At 39.5% G+C, this 20,906-nt stretch overlaps 1 protein-coding gene, 2 long non-coding RNA genes and 2 other non-coding genes across 6 annotated transcripts in view; 1 reads left to right on the forward strand and 4 right to left on the reverse strand.

Annotated features, from left to right (window-relative positions):
* The window catches only part of ST6GALNAC2 (ST6 N-acetylgalactosaminide alpha-2,6-sialyltransferase 2), an 82,192-nt gene extending 67,268 nt beyond the window's left edge, over window positions 1-14,924 (forward strand). Inside the window, exons 2-9 of the mRNA XM_074224487.1 lie at window positions 5,094-5,154; window positions 6,675-6,849; window positions 7,914-8,082; window positions 8,599-8,737; window positions 9,494-9,597; window positions 11,472-11,555; window positions 12,436-12,535; window positions 14,215-14,924. Of these exons, the coding sequence (XP_074080588.1) occupies window positions 5,094-5,154; window positions 6,675-6,849; window positions 7,914-8,082; window positions 8,599-8,737; window positions 9,494-9,597; window positions 11,472-11,555; window positions 12,436-12,535; window positions 14,215-14,382 (1,000 nt within the window). The 3' untranslated portion in view covers window positions 14,383-14,924. The remainder of the gene's footprint in view (window positions 1-5,093; window positions 5,155-6,674; window positions 6,850-7,913; window positions 8,083-8,598; window positions 8,738-9,493; window positions 9,598-11,471; window positions 11,556-12,435; window positions 12,536-14,214) is intronic.
* On the reverse strand, window positions 9,210-10,601 carry LOC141514043 (uncharacterized). The gene is made up of 2 exons (XR_012475932.1): window positions 10,159-10,601; window positions 9,210-9,572 (listed from the first exon to the last, which is right to left on the reverse strand). It is a non-coding gene; the product is annotated as an uncharacterized LOC141514043 (long non-coding RNA).
* A 276-nt stretch (window positions 14,925-15,200) lies between the features above and the next one.
* Window positions 15,201-18,987, reverse strand: LOC141514042 (uncharacterized). Of its 2 annotated transcripts, none has more exons than XR_012475930.1 (5): window positions 18,881-18,987; window positions 18,311-18,399; window positions 17,336-17,427; window positions 16,857-17,006; window positions 15,201-15,312 (listed from the first exon to the last, which is right to left on the reverse strand). It is a non-coding gene; the product is annotated as an uncharacterized LOC141514042 (long non-coding RNA). The 2 variants fall into 2 exon arrangements; XR_012475931.1 differs by having other exon boundaries at window positions 18,854-18,959.
* Window positions 17,097-17,168, reverse strand: LOC141515743 (small nucleolar RNA R38). Its single transcript, XR_012476490.1, has one exon. It is a non-coding gene; the product is annotated as a small nucleolar RNA R38 (small nucleolar RNA).
* LOC141515742 (small nucleolar RNA R38) lies at window positions 17,504-17,580 on the reverse strand. Its single transcript, XR_012476489.1, has one exon. It is a non-coding gene; the product is annotated as a small nucleolar RNA R38 (small nucleolar RNA).
* Window positions 18,988-20,906: the final 1,919 nt, after the last annotated feature.

Consider the following 20,906-nt stretch of genomic DNA (forward strand, 5'->3'; position numbering starts at 1 on the left):
AATCTTACTTCCCTCCCCCTATCCCTCCATGGAAAGCAATCTGTCAGTCTTTACTTTGTTTCCATGTTGTACCTTGATCCAAATTGGGTGTGATGAGAGAGAAATCATATCCTTAAAGAAGAGACGAGAAGTCTAAGAGGTCCAAGGGATTTCTGTACTTCTGTCTTCTACATTTGATCTTTTTTGCCCTGAGTTCTTTCCTTTAGTGAATTTTGGTACCTTTTTTATTAAGCTATTAATTCTTTTTTTTTCATGTTTTCTTGAATCATATTTATTTTCTCAATTTTTCCTTTGTCACTCATCTTTTAAACTCTTCGAGGAATTCTTATTGGGCTGAGCATTCACTTTGATACTTTCCTTATAGCTATTTTCACACCACTGTCTCCTGAGTTTGTGTTTTGGTCTTCCCTGCCACTGTAATTTGGTCATTTTCTAGGCTAGTTTTTGACTTTGAACTATATGCTAAAGTTGGGTTCTGATCTCTGAGGTACCACCTCATACTTCTCAGTGTGAGACATGACCAGAAGGGATAATGATCAGTGTTGGAGGGGATGTGAGAAATATGAGACACTGATACATTGCTGGTGGAGCTGTGAACTGATCCAGCTTTTCTGGAGAGCAATTTGGAATTATGCCCAAAGGACAATAAAAATATGCCTTTCCTTTGATCCAGTACTACCACTACTGAGTCTGTACCCTGAAGAGATCATGGAAAAGGGGAAGCAATCATGCTGGACAGGATTTCAGAAAAACTTGGAAAGATGTGCATGAATTAATACTGAGTGTGGTGAGAAGAATCAGAAGAACATTATACACACTAACAACAACATGGAGTGATGATCAACCTTGATAGATGTGTTCATTACATCAGTGCAATAATCGGGGACAAATTTAGGAGATTTATGTGAGAATACGATCCATATCTAAAGAAGGAACTGTGGAGTTTAAATGAAGACCAAAGATTATTATCTTCAATTTTTTAAAGTTTTCTTTTGTATTATGTAATTTTCTTATCTTAATGTTTTCTTCCTTCCTTTTGGATGTGATGCTTCCCTCACAAGTTCAATTTCAATCCATGTTTATATGGTTGTAAATGTAAAGCCTATATCATATTGCTTTCTGTTGGGAGGAAGGGGAAGGGAAGGATGAGAGGGACAAAAACTATAAAATTCAAAACCTTGAGAAAAAATAACTGCTTAACAACTACCCTTGTATGTAATTGGAAAAACAAATAAAATATATAAAGTTGAGCTCTGCTCACCTGGGAATTGAAAGGCACCTGGGGTTTTGGTGTTGCTGTTTTCAGAACCAGTTCTGCAATTCTTCTATGCTTTTAAGGTGGTATGATCCAAAGGGAGATGTAGTCATTGCTCTCTTGATCTGCACTCTGTTCTTTACCCAGGAAGGGCCCTTGCTCCCCTCTAGCCAAAAGTACTGGTGCTTCTCTTTGCCTTGAAATTATAATCAAGGACCCTATTTTTTAAATTAATTTTTATTAAAGATATTATTTGAGTTTTACAATTTCCCCCTCAATCTTACTTCCCTCCCCCTACCCCTCCACGGAAAGCAATCTGTCAGTCTTTACTTTGTTTCCATGTTGTACCTTGATCCAAATTGGGTGTGATGAGAGAGAAATCATATCCTTAAAGAAGAGAAGTCTAAGAGGTAACAAGATCAGACAAAAAGATACGTTTTTTTATAAATTAAAGGGAATAGAAGGACCCTATTTTCTTGTGACTAATGAGAACTCTTCTTCCCTAGAACTGTGACCCAGAATTGCACATAAGCAATAGAATTGCAAATTAGTGCCAGTTGCACAGCACCCAGTGTCAGGAAAGGGTCCCCTGTAATCTTTTTCTGACTCCTGAAGCTGCTACTGCTGCTGCCACTATTGCTATCAGCCTATGGCTGATACTGCCTCTGCATGTGATCTGGTCCTGTCCCCACTCTAGTGTTAATAGATTACTTCTACTGAAGGCTGAAAAAATGTCTCATTCTGACTTTTTAATGACACTCTGCTGTTCCAAAATTTGATTTGATGAGTTATTTTAAAGTTGTTTGGAAGGAGAGACTTCAGTTGGGTTGTTGCCTGTATTTTGTCATCTTTATTTCACTCTCCCTCCTATATAATTTAACCAATTAATATCAATTAGCCTACTAGTGTCCTTTTCAATGCACAGTTAGTTTCAGCTCTGCCTTCAATCAAAAGGTTTGTAATTTTAGCAGTTTGGAAACAATTATGGAGTGTTTGTTTGTTTCCAAATCGTTTGTTTCCAAATTGTTTTCAATTGCAAATACTATGAATTAGGAACTCAGTTATACACCATAATGCACTTTTAGAAGTTGTTCTTCTGGGCAGCTAGGTGGTGCAGTGGATAAAGCACCAGTCCTGGAGTCAGGAGTACCTGGGTTCAAATCTGGTCTCAGACACTTAATAATTACCTAGCTGTGTGGCCTTGGGCAAGCCACTTAACCCCATTTGCCTTGCAAAAAAAAAAAAGGAGATGGTTTTCTAGTCTTCATACAGAATGACAACAAAATATTCAAGTCCCACATTCTCACTGACTTTTTGTTATTGTTTTTATTATTGCTGTTGTTATATTATTTGTTATTGTTCTCCTGGTTTTGATCACTTCACAGTGCATCAGTTTATGCACATCTTCCCAGTGTTCTCTGAAACTGTCCTTTTCATCAGTGTTGGGCCTGGAGTCAGGAAGATTCCTTTTCCTGAGTTCAAATCTGATCTCAGATACTTACTAGCTATATGACCCTGGGCAAGTCACCTAACCTGTTTGTTTCAGTTTCCTCCTCTGTAAAATGAACTGGAGGAAAAAAATGCAAGTCACTCCAGCATATTTATTAAAACCCTAATAGGGGCATGAAGGGTCACACATGACCAAAAACGATTTAACAATAACAATATTCTGTTATGTTTATAGGAAATAAAAAGGTATATACATTTATTGAATATCTATTGTTCCAAGCAGAGTGCTTTACAGATGTTTCATTTGGTCCTCACAACAACCCTGTGGGAGATAGATGCTATTGATCCTCATTTTACACATGAGGAAACTGAGACAGAGGTTAAATGACTTGCCCAGGGTTACCCAACTAGTAAGTATCTGAGGGTGAATTGAATACAGATCTTCCTAATGAAGGGTTTTATTCACTTCATAACCTAGCTGACATTTATGCCAAAATTTCTTCAACCATTCTTCAATTGATGGTCACTCTCTTAGTTTCTAGTTCTTTGCCATCACAAAAAGCTTCTATAAATATCTTTGTACATATAGGTTCTTTTTCTCTTTTCTTGCTATGAGATATAGACCTGGAAATGGTTACCAGTGGGGCATGATTTTAAATTGCTCTTGAGAAATAGACATTCATGGCCCCATGAATTGGACTAATATGGAAATGTGTTTTGCATGATTTCACATGTATAATTGATTTTTTTTGCTTTCTCAATAGGTGGGGGTTGGGCAGGAGGAAAAAAGAGAATTTGGAACTCAAAATTCAAAAATTTATGTTAAAAATATAAATAATAAATTGGTGTGAGGAAGCAGAAGATCTTTGTGCTTCTCTTCCTATGGTACCTCTTATTTTGATCTATTTTGCCAATCTGGAAATAAGGTAGAATCTCATAATTACTTTAATTTGCATTTCTGACTATTAGCAATTTGTAGCATTTTTTCTATGTTTATTGACACATTGAATTTCTTTCTTTGCTAACTGCCTATTCTTTTCCCTTAACCATTTTTCTACTGGAGAAAGTTCTTATTCTTATAAATTTTCCTATATATTTTAGGTATGATCTTAATCAAAGAAATCTTGCTACAGAATTTCCCCCTAGTTTCCTGTTTTCTTCCTAATATTAACTTCATTTAGCTTTGTTTGCACAAACTTCTTAATTTTATATACCGAAAATTGTCCATTTTATTTTCTCTGATCTTTTGTATATCCCTTATTTGATCATGGATTCTTTCTTTATTCATTGATTTTAAAGGTGTTTTCTTCCTTGTTCCTCCAATTTATGAAGTTATCCTGAATGCCTTCATCATGTAACTCTTTAGTCTGAAGTCTTTTTTATTATATTTGAAAGATACCTAGCAAATATAATCCTACCTGTTTTGGTAGGTATACTTAGTTCTGTCTGGGAGTCTGTAATGTCTATATTTGATAGATTTCTGACCAGATGTAGGCTAAATCTAATTGGTGGAGGAATTACCTACATAAACAAGGTCACAGATCCATCAAAGTATTTTTAAGGCCACAGATCCATCAAAGTATTATTTTTAACTGAATTTTAAATATTTTGGCTTCCGTGGTTTTATGTATATAAAAGAATATTGTTTAATATCCATATGCAATTTGTTTCCTTAACTAGATTTGCTCAGAACATTATTAGGTTTACAATAATTTCATGTTCTGTCCTTTTTCAAACATGTCCAACTCTTCATGACCCCATTTGGGATTTTCTTGGCAAAGATACTGGAGTGGTTTGTTTGTCATTTCTTTCTCCATCTCATTTCACAGATGAGAAAACTGAGGCAATCAATGCCAAATGACTTCTTCAGGGTCACACAGCTAGTAAGCATTTGAGACTAGATTGAATTTAGGGAGTCTTCCTGACTCTAGACCTGGTGCTTTATCCAATGCGCCACCTACCTGCCCTTTACAATAAATATTTTTAAACAAAAGGAATCAGAGCCTTGTTTTTCTTCCATTAACTAAAGGAATTTACACTAGAGAGGCAAAGGAGACTGTATGGTATCCAAAAGCTCATGGAAACCAAGAGGTTCAACAACAACAACAATAATGTTAATATTCAGCTTTCCTTTAAATAATGCTTTAAATTTGGCAAAGTATTTTACATGTCATCTAATTTTATCTTCACTATTACCCTGAGAGGTAGGAACATCCTCATTTATAATGAAAAAGCTGGGGCTGGCAGATAGACTCCCAGTTAGTGTTTGAAGCATTGATTATAAACTCAGGTCTTTCGGTCTCTAGCCTGGTCCAGTTCTCTATCCAGTATTCCACCTCACAAAGAGAAGAAGTTGGATCTTTTATCTGTTTCTGCTTTCTCCCCACAGGAAGACAATATCTGTATCTTACTCTACCAAATCTGAAGTATCTAATCGTTGGACTAGAAAGGTATGATAATCAGTCCCTCTGTAGCAGTAACTTATGTCAGGGGAAAAGAAAAGGAAGAAAAGATAGGATTAGAAAATGACCCTAATGAGATGATCCCAACCAAGCAGACACCATTTGTAGTCATAGCCCCTCTGGTTCCTGATACAGCTAAGATAATAGTGGCACACAAATAAACACTTCGATGATAGGTTTGACAGAGATTCCACTGCATTTAATCACCTGCTCTTTGTCCCTGCCCTTTCACAAGTTAGGCAGCCCTAGAGCCTGAGAGTCCATTGTATTCTAAGTACCTCTTCTAGACTGTAGGGTAATACAAAATCCTCCAAGTCAATTGGGGTAGACAGGGTACACACTTGATGTCTGAGATGGTACAATAAGGCTGGGAGGCAAGTTCTTCTTTTTCTTCACTAAATAAATATAATTTATCATGTCAATAAACATTTACCAAGTGCCTTCTATGTACTATTGTTCTCATGGAGCTTACAGTTTATTTGAGCACAGATAAATGAATAAGAAATAATGTAAAACAAACATATAAAAGAGGTACAAAGTGCTACATAGGAGCTGGAGGTTAGGGGGAGGGCATTATTAACTTGGAGAGATCAGGGAAAGCTTTGTGGAGGAAATGGTTTTTTGAATTGAATCCTGAAGAATGGGTAGTATTTCAAAGGGCCGGGAGGAAAACAACCCTGCCCTAAGAAATGATGGGAACAAAGACGATGATGCTTGCTCTTCATTCACGAAAAGAACCATGACATCAGGGAGGTGATGCCATGACAAGCACATGAATTGGATTTTAGTTGAGAGGCTGTGCTAAGTCACCAGCCTCACTTTCTCCTCCAGAGCCATCTGGGTCCAGTGGCCAAATATGAATCAGAATGACTGGAAATGACAATGGATGTGAGGCAATCAGGGTTAAGGGACTTGCCCAGGGTCACACAGCTGTTAGTGTCAAGTGTCTGAAGCTGAATTTGAATTCTTGACCTCCTGACTCCAAGGCCAGTGTTCTTATCCACTATACCACCCAACTGCCCCAGGAACAAAGGCAGAGAGGATGGACCTCCCTGAGAGGAGAAATGGTCTCTCATTTGTTCTTTGCATCCTCATTATTGAGACTGGTACTTTGCACTTAGGTCCTTGGTAAATGCATGCTGAGTGAATTAGGAAGGTGAAAGCTGGGCCATTTCTCAGAAGAATTAGTGAGAGTTAAAAAGATTGTAGAGATAGTCTTCATTTTATAGATGAGATCCAGAAAGATGATTTGCCCAAGATGATAAAATGGCAAATTCAGATGTCCCAGTTCCCAGTCTTCCAAACATGCCCAAAGGAAATCTCCAGGAGAGATGGGTATTGCCGTTCCTGATGAATGGCTCAAAAATTCTAACATGGTCAGGTAAGTTTGACTTGTCTCTTGACTTGACTGGAAAGAATGATTGCTCTCGTATTCCCAGCTCCCCACCAGACTGTCCCAGCTTAGTTTTGGCCCACACTCTGAACTGCATTACCTCTCCCCTCTGCAGGACCAGCCCTGCACCCACCCACTGGTCCCTGCCATTCAACAACACAGCTTTTTCAAGCAGAAGTTTGACTTCAGTATCCCAGTACTACTATGCTCCAGGCTTTTCACCCAGGAACTCTGGGACCGCCTGAATCAACAAAGTGCTCCCTACGGCTGGCAGGGGCTTCCCTACCAAGGTAATTTTTTACAGCTATTCCCAGCCCTTGCTTCTTCCATTCACTGCTTCTTGCCTCATCCCTAGTACCCTTCAGTAAAATGGAATTTCCCTCATCTACCCCCTTCCCACTCAGAGTCATCCCTTCACTGACATTCCCAATCACCCATAGAGGACTCTTGCTAGAGCCATCATTCTCCCAGCCCTTTGCCCTTGGGTTCAATGAGGAGCCTAGAGGCTTATGTCTAGTGAAAAGCTTGGGCCTGCTGTGGTGGAACATCTTATATTTTCCTTTCCTACTCAAAAATGTTCTGATATCCAGATACAGATGGCAAATATTTCAGTGACTCAAACAGCCTTTCCTATTACTGTTCCTGCCATAATTGTCAAAATTCTTAGTCTAGGGTTCCACCTGATAGAGCTCAAGCCCAATCCACATCTCTTTTGCCTCTCTTCCCCCTACTTCCATTGTGTTTATATAGTGAGGGAGGGAAGAGTGACCAGAGATGTTGGGACAACTTTGTAAAGTCATAGAGATCACATCTCTATCCTGGACTTTGGGTCATTACCTGTTCCCCTCCTCTTGGAAAGTCCACAAAATGCAGGTTTCCCCAAAGACTGCTAAGAAAGGACTCCTTTTGTCCTTTAAGCTAATCTTCTGATCTGAGAAGAGGAACACGGGCAGTGGCAATGAAGCAAAAAATGAAAAAAAAAAAATTCTGATCATTGTTTCGTTAAGATTATTATTTTGCAAGCTTAAGTTGTTTCTCAGTATATGCTCTCAGCTTATACACAATTAAGGATACCTAGAACTGGACCTTCTGGATTCTTAAAAGGTTCAAGTGTGATGAAAACCCAAGATCCATGTTACACTAATATCTTCCCTTCCAAAGTTGACACTACCTCCTCTCCCCAGACCTGAACTTTCTCACCAAACCTTTGTCTTGTCCAGTGATCTATCATTCTAACCCCCATGTCCTTACTGGTTGTTCTTTTGGGGAAAAGGGCTAAGGGAGAGTCAAAAATTTCATCATGCCTCCCTCCCATCCACTCCTTAGTTCCCCCATCCTGGCTTCCATCCCACAGCTATAGTTTCCACCTTGAGCCTCCTGAATACTTCAGCCAATGCTCAGCTGTTTGATTTCTCCATGAAACATGACACGGGTTGCATTCGTTGTGCTGTTGTGGGCAATGGTGGCATCCTCAACGGATCCCGCCAAGGCCTTCAGATTGATTCCCATGACTTCGTCTTCAGGTATGAGAACCAGGAAGCCCAATCAGGAGAGAAAGCTGAGGATTAGTGGGGTGGGGGTGGGCTGGGGTGGGCTGGGGGATGGAGTGGAGGAGAGCAGCCTAAAAAAAAGGGAAAAAAAGAACATTTGTTCATGGGGGAAAGGGTTAAGAGCAGAGTAAATACTGTGAATGGAGCACCTCCCTTATGACTGCAGAACCTTCTTTGGCACAAAGAGAAAAAAAATAGTGCCTGACTTTGAGGATCTCCCAATGCAATAAGAGATTTAGGACAAGCTCATGGAAAGACTTAAGAACAATATGTGAAAAATTAATAATAGAAAAGATATAATTGCCAAAAGAACATGAATGAATGAATGTAAAAATAAGAGATAGGAAGCATTTCCTTGATTTTTGAAGGGAAGGAGGGTTATGGACTGGTAGAGAGGAGGCTATGGGACAATTAGATAAATTGAGTAAAACATCTGTATTGGGGACTGAGAAATGAAGTTGGCATAATGGGGAACCCTTTTTCTCTCAGGCTCAATGGGGCTGTGATCAAAGGCCATGAAGAGGATGTGGGTACCAAGACTTCATTCTATGGCTTTACTGTGAACACAATGAAGAACTCCCTGAGAGCTTATAAGAATCTGGGCTTCACTTCTGTGCCCCAGCATCAAGTGAGTAGTCCCCAGGGGACTGGAGATTTTGATTTGAAGGATGCAGACCATTGGGGCTTGTACAGGTTAGACCTATATAGCTAGAACCCTTTGGAAAAATACATCTTTATTTTCACTAAACTGTGGTTTCCTTTGTAAAATCTTATATATTTTATTATTCTGAGAAGGGTTGTAGCTAGTTGGTTCTTCAGGGGGTCCATTAATTAAGATGGCGGAGATTTGACCCAATTGTCAAAAGGGTACCTGACATATAAAGAGTTTAAGAAGTCTTTCCATGGCGACTAGAAGTTTAGAGAGGGGGATTCCCTGTTGTCTCAAGTCAGATTCTATCCCTCAGAATAGAAGTGGGAGGTGGAAGTAAGGTGTAATACATAGCAAGACTGGAATCTCCCAGTAATTTTTTGTTGGTTTTTTTTTTTGGTTTGGCTTTTTTTGTTATTGTTGTTTGGGGGAGGTTTTTTAGGTTTGTTTGTTGTTTTTTTTTTTTTAGGATTGAGGGACTACAACTGAGAGCCCTTAATTGTGTAGAAGGTCAACCAGACAAGTGTGTCTTGCTGCCAACTCTCAAGACTAGTTTCTTAATCCAGAGCTTCTTTCTGGGCCCTGGGGATTATTGAGGATATCAAAAATACTGGGCATAAAATCTCCATGAGAAGTTTGAAGTCCATTCTCCAACAGGCTAGCCCAGGTTTGGGGAGGGAGTAGATAGATATACAGTCCACATTTCTGGTTCAAGTATCTCTGTGACCTTGGCAGGACTTGCACTATATCTTTATTCCTTCAAATATCCGGGACTACCTAATGATAAAGTCAGCCATCCTGAAGGTGCCTGTCCCTGAGGGCCAAGACAAAGGAGATAAGTAAGTAGACTAAGCCAGACTGGGAGAGTATCATGTTGTTGGGTGTAGGGTGTGTGTGGGGGGCCCCTACAGGACAAGGAAGGGGAAGGAAGCTGTAGCAGTAATTATATAATGTAAACCTACCCAACTAACATCCTAACACCCAGGGGATCCAATGGTAGATTGGGATGAGTAAAGATGAAAGCTATCATCAGTTTCCCCAAGCAAGGTTGGGCACATTGCTAAGCCAGTTTAAGACTTAATGCTTTTCATTCCCATGACATCTCACTCTTTGGAAAATGCACATTGCTGCCAGGTAAATATCTCACTGTTCATACTGATCAGTATGAGTCTATAAGAATAGTCAAGAACCACTGGAGTGTGGGGTAGCAAGGCTCAGTTATAAATGGACCAAGTGGGGATTTATTTATTTATTTTGTCTAAAAATCTCTCAGAAACTAATCCAGCTGCCCAAAGCTAGGGTTTAGAAGAGGTCTTTCAGTAGTAGGGGTTTCCACCTTGGTCAGAAGAACCAAGCACTGTGTCTCTCCTATCTAATAACCAGGGGAGCAGGTTACTTACTGCTAAGCTTCCTGTGAACTGTAGGCAGGACCAAGGAAATTTTGTTTTCTGCATCTCCATTTGAACCTCTCTTCCTCACTTCTTTCCTAGATCAAGCAGCTTCTTTACTCCAAACTGAGCCTTCTCCTAAGAAATTCCATATACCCAAAATGATATGCTTGCCCTTCAGGGTTCCCCCTAACATGTAACTTTAACCACATTAATGCAAAAGAAAAAAAATTTTAAACCTTAATCATTTTATACTTAACCCCTACAAAATTAAGGAGATTTTGAGGTTGGCCATCCTCTTAACTCCTCACAAACAGTGCCTGGACTTTGTAAGTACTCAATAATTACTAATTGATGATGGTGATAGTGATAACAATGACTTTTGTGACCCGGGAGGAGTTTGGGCTCCTAAGAGAGGTTCACTCAGGTTAGGTTTTATAAGATAGATAGTAGCCTCCCCAACACCAATGAACTCCCCCTCCCAATCCCCCAATCCTTCCCCTACCCAATCCCCTTCCCAATCCCGTTCAGGCCAACTTGCTCAAAACGCACCTCATGCAATACCAAGAGGAGGTAGCCAACCACACTCCAGAACCCAAACTCCACCTATTTCTCCCACTTCTCCATCTCCTCGAGCTCAACCTCAATCTCCTGTCCCACCTACTTCTCCCTCCCAACCTTCTTCACGAACTCCTTCTCAAACCATCACCCCAGCTGTAACCCAATCTCCTTTCCAAACCCGACCTCCCTCTCGGGGTCTTCAGACTCCCACTCCACCTCCCTCCAAATCCCCTTCCCAGTCCTCCCAAGGTTCTGTCAATAATAGCCCTTCAGTAACAATATGGCCAACTCGGACTCAATCTCCTCTTGTTCCTTCCCATATTGCCCCATATGTTTCCCAGCTACTCACCTCAAACCCTTATTTTCAGCCACCTTCTATTCCTATCCCCTTCACCCCTTTTTTCCCATGTAACAACTTTCCTCCTGAAAAATCCAAACCTCCAAATTCTCTCTATTACCCAGTCTTTCCTGCCCCTCCTCGCTTACCTGCTCTTAAGCTCACTTACCCACCTACCACAGGTGTGCTAACACCTCCTAGTTCTCTCACCCACCAGCCTCCTCTAGACTGTTTCACTTTAACAAAACCCTATCAGGCTCCTACCATAATACCTGCAAATTTCTATACCCCTTTCTCTCGACACCATCCTCATCCCCGAAGTTATCGTCGTCGACGTCACACCCTTGCCCCACTATCAACATCTCCAACTCAGTTTGCTGATTATAATTTTAATCGTTCTGTACATTTCTTCCGGGAAAACGCCTAGGCCACAGACCTATTTTGGACCAGACACCTCTGTGAGTAAATTCAAGTTACTACATCCAGAGTTCATCAGTTACCTGAAAGAGAGGTATGGAGGGTGGCCAGGGTTTTTTTTTTTTATCATTTTTCAAAGATCAAATCAACTTCATGATCTTGCCCTCTATCTCCTTTACCACTGGGAAGTCACTACTTGATCAGGTACTAGCATCTTTCTGCCTCAGAATCCTTTTCTCTACACTCATGTTCAATTCCCTTGCCAACATGGTCTCACTAATCACAGGCCTCACCATCCATAAAATCTGGGGCTTAAGGGAATATAGTTAAACTATTCCTTTCTTATTTTTGCAAGGCAATGGGGTTAAGTGGCTTGCCCAAGGCCACAGTTAGGTAATTATTAAGTGTCTAAGGCTGCATTTGAACTCAGGTACTCCTGACTCCAGGGCCACCAATGCACCACCCTAGCCACCCCTACCTATTCCTTTCAAAGATAATTAGAGAAGCAAGAGATCTCAGAAACCATTTGGTTCAATTTTTTTAATTTACAGATAAGGAAACTGAGGCCTAGGTTACAGGTTAATAAAGAGCTGAAGAGTTTTGAACCTAAATCTTTCATATCCAGAATTAATAACGCTCTTTCCACTAGAGCATGAGTGGCTAGCTCCAGAGTTCACTATGGGATAAGTAATGACAAAGGTAGGAAGGGATAGGGAAGGGAAGAGATTGGGTTGAGTTCAATTATACAACAGCAGTTTCTACTACTATCAACATTGATGGGCTACCAGTGTGGGGAAATGCCTAATAAGGTACAAATGCCAAGTCTTTGAAGAAAAATTTCCTAATCCATTTGTGCTAGTTGTCATAAAAATGCAATAACATGCAGTCAGTTTTAATTGTCAGAGGCCTCTGACTTGTATGGATTGGATTGAACTTTTTATGTGAAAAATCATAATCCTTCTTTTTGCCTCAAGGTTCTTGAAATCAGAACTTATCTATAAAAAGTATGGGCACTTATACATGCCCAGTACGGGGGCCCTCATCTTACTGACAGCTTTGCATACCTGTGATGAGGTAAGAAACTCTCCTCTAAGTAAACTCCACTTGTGCTTAGATCAGAACTAATATCATCAGTGAATCTGATTATTTCCTGTAAAGGATCTAAACAAGGAGTCTGGAGGGCTCTTTAACTCAAGACTAACATTTAAAGAAAGGAGCTGGGATTGAGATGCAATTTTTGCCTCCTTCAGTCACCCATCTCTTTAGACAAAACCCTATCATCCTGTACTGAACTTCCTGAGATTCTTAAATATGTTAACCTTTTTTCCCTTATGTCAGGACTATGAATGAGCATTAACTATCTTCCAATCATTTTTTCAAGAGGAAATGGTCTTTGCCAATATTAAAGATAATGGGGTCCAAAACCTCAACTGTTAACAATTATTTCTTCATAGCTACCCCTAAGCATAGGCCTACCCCTATTCTCACATCCTTTTCAGCTGTATATTTGCATCTTGACTTATTAATACATTAATATCATTTATTACAGTCCTCAAGGGGGAGGTGATAAAGTAGACCTGAACTCAAATTCCCTTCTACATCATCCCAATAAGGAAGTCACAGTATCTCTGAAGTATTAATACTGGCAGATTGTTCCCACAATTCCCACTCTTCCAACTCTATCTCCTGGATCCTTTCCTGTGTCTACAAAAATGACCAAGTCTCTTCTCAAAAAATCAACTTCCTCTCACTTCCTTAATCCCTATAAATCTGGTTTCTGACCTCATAATTGAAACTTTCCAAAATAATAGTGCATGACTGCCTAATCTAACAGTTTCATCCTTATCTTCCTTGACTTTTCTGCTACAGCTGACACCATTAATCCTCCTAGATATACTCTAGTTTCTCAGCATTTTGCTCTCTCCTTTGTTAATAGAAACTCATTGCTGTTAATTCTAACCCTAATGCTGTCCTGGAATCTTCCTTTTTTTTCCTCTTGTACTTCCAATTCACATGCTTTCAATTTGTAGTCTTAACCCTTCTCCTGAATTTCCTTTTGGACATTTTAAACTGGGTGTCACAAATATCTCAAATTATATCCACAATAGACTTACATCCCTTTTCCAAACTCCCTTATTACTGCTTTGGTTATTACTATAGTTCCATTCAGGTTTCTAACCTGTCATTCATGATTCCTCATTCACCGCATACATCCAGTCATCCTGGCACCTATCCATTCAAAAATTTGGGTCTCCCTGACATCTATTCCTTCTCTAACCAATCCTCTAGATTCCCTTAAAATACAGGAGGAATATCACCCCAGCACCTGACATCTCTTCTCCCTCAAATCCCTGTAGTTTCCTATTAGACATATGATTAAATAGAATATGTAGTCATAGAATGCTTTTCACTGCTATGCACATAGGATTCTGAACTTCCACACCTTTATACTGGCTGCCTTACATCTGTCTTTTGGATATGACTTCCTTTAGCTCAGCTCAAGCAACTTCATGAAACCTACATGATTGCCTACAGTCCAATTTCCTATCCCTGCCACTAGAAATCCCCAAAATTACCTTACTAAATCATAATTTATGTTCTGCATCATGTACATATTTCTTTTAGAACAAAAATAAGATTTCTGAAACTGCTAAAGTTTTTAATGAATTATCTTGAACCAGGGACTTTCTTTCACAGGATTATGCATTTAGTGGGAATATATGCTATGAACTAATTTAACTCTTCTTGTGCAGGTCAGTGCCTATGGCTTCTTCACAAAAAATTACTGGCAATTTTCTGACCATTATTATGAACACAAGAAGAAGCCTGTGGTGTTTTACGCTAATCATGATCTGCGCCTAGAAGGTGATCTGTGGAAGAGTTTGCATGACGCTGGCATTATGCATCTATATCAGCGCTGAATCCAAAGCCAAGTCAAGCCAAGCAATTATCAAACAGCCAAGTCAAGTTTCATTACAAAATCACTTCCCTTCCTAAGACAGAAGACCTGTCCTTGGTTAAGAATCAGATGGTTTGCAAGGGTATTTATCTTGAAATTGATAAATGCCCTACTCTACATTGGAGAAGAAAAATACATTAACAGTCAGAGTTAGGGGTCTTCCTGCTGACTTTCCTGCATTTTAAAGCAGTTAGCAGGTACTATATTCATTTGGAAACGACAAAATAACATTATCAACCACCTCTCCTTCCCCACAATAGCACAAATAATTTCTTAAACACAAAATTTTCAACTCTAACCAGAAACAGCCAAAATGCAATATTAATCAATTCAAGAAATCATTTAGTAAGATAACAGGTCTCTGAGAATAACAAGATCAATTCCTGCAAGATAAATTTTTGCCCAATAGGGAGGGGAGGGGAGGCACCCCCACCTGATGAATAGGTGGACAATTGTAATTTGAAACATTTTCCCACTGTATAATTACATAAATATTAAATGATATTTTTCTTTTGTCTTTTTTGCTATAGTGTTAGAAGGTAGTGGAAAGGGGAATGAGAGTAGAAGAATGGAGATCTCAAACTTGGGTCCAACTATATTTTCAGAGGTCAAAAGAAGATGACAATTCTATTGCTTTGGAATAACTGTAAACCTTCCAATAACTGGCACCTAAGAAGCACATTCAGAAAATCTATAATGAGGCTTTCTTAACCAATAATGCTAATAACCGCTTACTTTGCTGTAAATAACTTGTTTAGGTAAAAAAAAAGATTTAGGAACTTTAATACTGAAACATGTTTTCATATTTTATTTAAGTATACATATATATTCCAAAGTATATGCATATATAGCAAGTCTGTTGGCCACAAGCTGTATTAATAGTAGATAATACCTGTCAAAGGAAAAAACAAGATGTCAAATAGCAGTCAGATAAATGGTCACCAAATAGAACATCAGTTGTGAAGGTTCCTAAATTACAGTAAGTTCTGTAGAACTTACAAGGTTATATAAATGAGGGGGGGAGCAAAAGCTTGTTTTGTATGGGCAGGAACCTTCAAGTAGATCACATGCTACTGGAAAACTAGACTACCACAAGACCCAAGGTTTTTAAGTCAGATACCACCATTTAATAATTTTGGATCTATGTTCTTCATGAGTTATGAGGAGACTGAGTGGAATGACAGGCTTAAGTCTCAAGAGTTCAATTCCAGTGTCCATCATATCACATAAGGTCACAAACAGTATTTTATAAATTGACAAACCATAAACATTAAAAATGTGCCTTCACAAAAACAGGGAATCCAGAACTCTCAAGATCATCCTAAAGGAAATTTCCTTAAATATTTTCACTAAGGGTAGTTATCTTCATAATTACATTGGTATTAAAGGATGTGCTTTGATTACTTTATTGGTCAGCTCTCAACAGAAAGCTTTCACCCAAATAGTTATTCTTTTCTAGGCATCAAACTGCCATTTCACTGCTTCCAGTCTGTAAATTAATGGGATCAACCTTATCTAGTGGCTGAGGCAAAAACGTGATGAACCTTACCTAAAATGCAAAGTCTACTGAGGGGGAAGATTACAGATTAGAGAGAGGTTGGGGTAATCTCAGTCATCTAAATCTATCTACTACCATGGGGAGGGCAGCATCCAGACTGGAAATATAGGATATCCAATGAGAGTGTACTCTCCAGAAAGTAGAACACAAACCTAGTGCTAATTAATGAATAAATAAGGGTACTATAGTTGTTACCTTTATGACAGGAATGCTTGTCTCACCTCACCTTCTGATATTGTCTGGGAACAGTCATTCTACACAAAACATGTGCTTAATATTTTTTGAAATTACTAGTGAATGAATAACATGAAATGAATGGTATATGTACTTAGAGGATGATTTTTAAAAACAATCCATTAGAATTTTCTTTAAGCTGATGACAGTCCTTTTTTGTTCATAGCTATTCAAGTAGTAGCTACTTTTACTTGGTTTAAAGGAAGAGCAAACTGGAACTGAACAAAGAAAAATTTGGAACTGAGTGGAACCTCTCAAGATCCTGAATCATACATTTAGCACCCAATTAGGGCATGCAAAATGTACACAAATGAACAAAGAATCAAAGCAGTATTATTTTATTCTGACGATCCCTGAATCCTTACAAAAAGATGGTCAAAATTTATATGTAAATAGATCACAGAAGCACCAAGCTAAGCCTCAGAAGTGATTTGCTTTCCCCTCAGTTAAATTTTCAGACAGGGATAACAAAACATCATTGGCTTTTGGAGCTTCCTGGGAACAAAACATGGAACAACTCTCATGTTTCAACTTGCCTTAAAGCAAAACTCATCACTGTACCAAAAAAAAAACCTCTTATGCACAAATGCCTTGCTGATAATCTGCAGGGCACTAAGCTTCAATTATTTTTCAACAGTGTTTACCTGCTTGAGAGTAGAGAACCAATTTTCCACTTCTTTCCTTGCATAGATATGCTTTTATCAGTGATGCTCTAAAATTCTTCCAACTAGAGGAATAAAAAGGATCCTTCAACCATGTTTCTGTTCCTCACCAGCTGAGGCAGAGATTGTACCCTACAAAAAAAATTAACACAAAACACTCATCTAAATTAACTCTTAAATCAATCAATTCCAATCATTTTTAAATGGTGTTTTAAAAACAAGCCAAGCTTCAGGAAGTTCTCATTCCACATTCTTTTTTCAGACAGGGATAACTTCAAAACATCACCAGCTCAGCTCTTATCAATGCATCAACCTTTAGTAGTCAGGCAGGTCAGCCTGTGAACTTGTTTAATCACTTTTAATAGAACTGATTTTTTTTTGCAGTCCTGTGTATTTTATGCATTTTAAAAACAGAAAACAGGAACCCATGCTATACTTCCAAGACAATTTTAAATACTTACTCTTTGAAGGTAGAAGTTAGAATATTGGCAATCTCAACATTTCTAAGAAAGCCTTTTTCATGTTTTTTCAGGATCCAAAACCAGACAGCAACCTGGCATTACAAAGATATGTGCGTAAGAATTTACAAACAACTTCAAGGCATGTTTGTTTGAATTAAGTTTACAGAGCTGGGCTTCAGTAAGACAGAATCCACACAAAAGATGTTCTTCAGACAGGGATAACTTTATAATCATCACCAGCTCAGCTCTCACAAAAGCTTCTAAAACCCAGGACAAACCAAGTCAGGTTTTCCAAATACTCCCCTTTACCATCAGCTAGCTTTGTGACAGAAAGAATATAACCCAACAATGCCTCTTTAGTGGCATGGATCATTATGATTAAAAATAAATTATAATAGTAAAAAACAAATTAAAGTCATGTAGTCCAACTCCCTCATTTTACAGATAAGGAAACAGAGGAGTAGAGAACTTGTGATTTATGCAAAGTTCAAAAAAGTAGAAAGTGGCTATTAACAGAATATAACCCCTCTTCACTGCACTTGCTGCTAGGTAGGACCTTCCAATGCTTTTGCAGATGTAGTTTTTCCTTTTCCTTTTGGATAATTACGATCAAGTCAAGATATCTGACTAAATTACCAGCAAAGAGATTTGTAGAGGTTTTGTTACAAGGCAAAAATCTGAGCAAAGTGCCCTCTTGAAAGTATTCTGGATACACTAGGTGTCTCTTATTAGCAGAATGATCGAACCTTTGGCTCAGAGACAAGTTATGACAAGATGATTAGAGGACTGGCCTCCTAAATCAGTAAATGTCTATCTTTAGTGACACTTAAAATCTGGACTTCATCTCTAAAACCAGAGGGTTGCTGCGTGCTCCTTGGTTCCTAAAACCCCCTTGCAGTTCTAAAGCCTTCGATGCCCATCCATTCTTAGATGGACTCAATTCCTTCGCCTTCAGTTAAGAGAAAACCACACTACCGTCTTCTGCTCTTCCACCTCAGTTCCAAAGGCCAATCCCTTCAGCCATCAACACGCCCTGCGCTTTTCCCAAAGCCATGGAAAGGAGCCTGTGGATGACAAAGAAGTTGCGGAGGCTGGGGAGGAGCCCTGACTAGAGTCTGGGTTCTGGAGGGGTGGGGGAGGGAAGGGCACCTCGGCCCCCGAATCCCAACTCCAGACCAGGGTGCCAGTGAGGTCGAAGGTCAGAGAGGCAGAAGGTCAGAAGGCACAGAGCAGGGGTTCGGGGAGGGGGGAAGGGAGGTTCCAGGGGCGGTGGTTATTCGCTCATTAAGCCTTTATTAAGCATTCCCCGCAGGCCAGGCCAGGATAAAAGTCAAGTGCTGGCCCCGAGGCAATAAAATAGACAATTAGCGGGAGAGCCCGGCCGTGCGCATGGAGGCCAGCCGGGCCCAGAGCTCCGGCGGGGGGATGGGGTGTCGCTGGGGTGGGGGAGGGAGATGAGAGGGTTCTTAAACGCGCCTAACCGCAGCATCGCCGCCTCATTGCGCCCCCCATACCCACCGAGGCCCGCCGCCTCGGCCTCCTCACCGGGGTAGGCCGCGAGGGAGCTCCCATGGCTGCGCCGTGCCAAGCAGGAAGAGGCCGGACGCCGAAAGGGACGGCGCCTCCCGTGAGCTCACGAGTCTTTGCCGCTGATCTCGAAGGAAGTATCGCGAGGCTGGCAAAGGCCTATGGGAAATGTAGTCGGGAAAGCCTCGTCGCGTGGCGAGCAGAGGGGGATGGCGGTCCCCTTCAGAGGAAGTAGAGAGACATACGGGCACTGGTGTCGCTCTCTTTCCTTGCAAGCCAACTCATCCCATGCCATTCTTACCCATGCTGTTGCACACCCCGTGGACTGCCAGCTTGCCCGCAATCAGGAGGAATTCTAATGTGGCCTCTAATGTAGCCTGACTAGCCAAGTCTTTGCATCCCTGTCTGCTTCAACTTCCCCGTCAGTAAAAACGCAGACAGAACCCTCACCTCCCAGGGTTGTGGGAAAATAAAATGAGATGATATTTGCAAAACACTTGTCAAACTTTAGAGAGCACCAACAATTCTTGCTTTATCAATCAATAATAATGTCTATTATTGTCGATAAAATCCAGTGGATTTTAAGTTTTGCAGTGTTTTATAAACTTTATCTCCTTTTATCTTTATAACCACCCTGGGAGGTAGCAGGTGATACTATTATCCCCATTTTAAATCTTTTAAAATTTGTTTTTAATTTTTTCAAATTTAAGTTCCAGATTCTCTCCTCTCACCCCTCTCCCATCCATTGAGAAGACAAATTATATACTTACCAATTATATATGTGAAATCATGCAAAATATTTCCATAGGAGTCATATTGCAAAAAATAAAGTGAGAAAATTATACTTCAATTTGAATTCAGAGTTCATAACTTCTCTCTCTGAAAGTGGATAGCATTTTTTAAACATAAGAATTGAGGAACTAGGGGGTGGCTAGGTGGTGCAGTGGATAGAGCATGGGCCCTGGAGTCAGGAGGACCTGAGTTCACATTTGGCCTCAGAACTTAATAATTGCCTAGCCTAGCTGTGTGGCCTTGGGGAGGCCACAAAAAAAATTTTTTTTTAATTTAAATTAAAAAAAAAAGAATTGAGGAACTGTTTTTAATTATTATCTTGATCAGTGTAGCTAAATCTTTCACAGCTGATCATTAAAACATTGCTATTACTATGCACAATGATTTCCCGGTTCTTCTCATTTTATTTTGCATCAGTTTATTTGGGTCTTGCTGCCTTTTTTTTTTCCTGAAACATCATTTCTACAGCACTTCCTTCAATCACAATCCTATGCCACAACTTATTCAAGCATTCCCCAATTGATGAGCAATCCCTTAACTTCCAATTTTTTGCCACCACAAAAAAAGCTGTAATAAATAAATATTTTTTATAATATAGGTCCTTTTCCTTTTGTAAAATCTCTTTGATATATAGATCTAGTAGTGATATTTCTGAGTCAAAGAATATACATGGTTTTATAGCCCTTTGGGTGAAGTTCTAGATTGTTCTCCACAATGGTTGCACCAGTTCACTACCAATTCATTAACATATCCATTTTACCTTGTCTCCTCCAGAATTTGTCATTTCCAACAGGAATGAGGCAATGAACCTCAGAGTTGTTTTAATCTGTCTTTTTCTAATTAATAATAATTTAAATCATAGTTAGTTTTGAGTTCTTTGTCTGAAAACTACTTGTTCATATCCTTTGACCATATGTCATTTGGGAAATAACTTAAATTTGACTCAATTCTCTGTAAATTTGAGAAATGAGACCTTTATCAGAGAAACTTCCTTTAATATTTTGATGTTTTTAATTGTCTATGAGACTTTTTAGCAAAATGTAGCTTCCCTGATTATGTCTTTCGGTTAGGTCTATTTTTGCTTTTGTCTAAAATCATGATTGCTACCCTTGCCCTCTTCACTATAATTGAATCACAGTAGATTCTACTGCAGTCCTTCATTTGAACTCTGGGTGTTTTTCTGTCCCAGGTATGTCTCTTGTGTGTGATATATTGTTGAATTCTGGTTTCCAATCCATTCTGATATCCACTT

Source organism: Macrotis lagotis, chromosome 2, assembly GCF_037893015.1.
Source record: "Macrotis lagotis isolate mMagLag1 chromosome 2, bilby.v1.9.chrom.fasta, whole genome shotgun sequence".
NCBI lineage: Eukaryota > Metazoa > Chordata > Mammalia > Peramelemorphia > Peramelidae > Macrotis > Macrotis lagotis.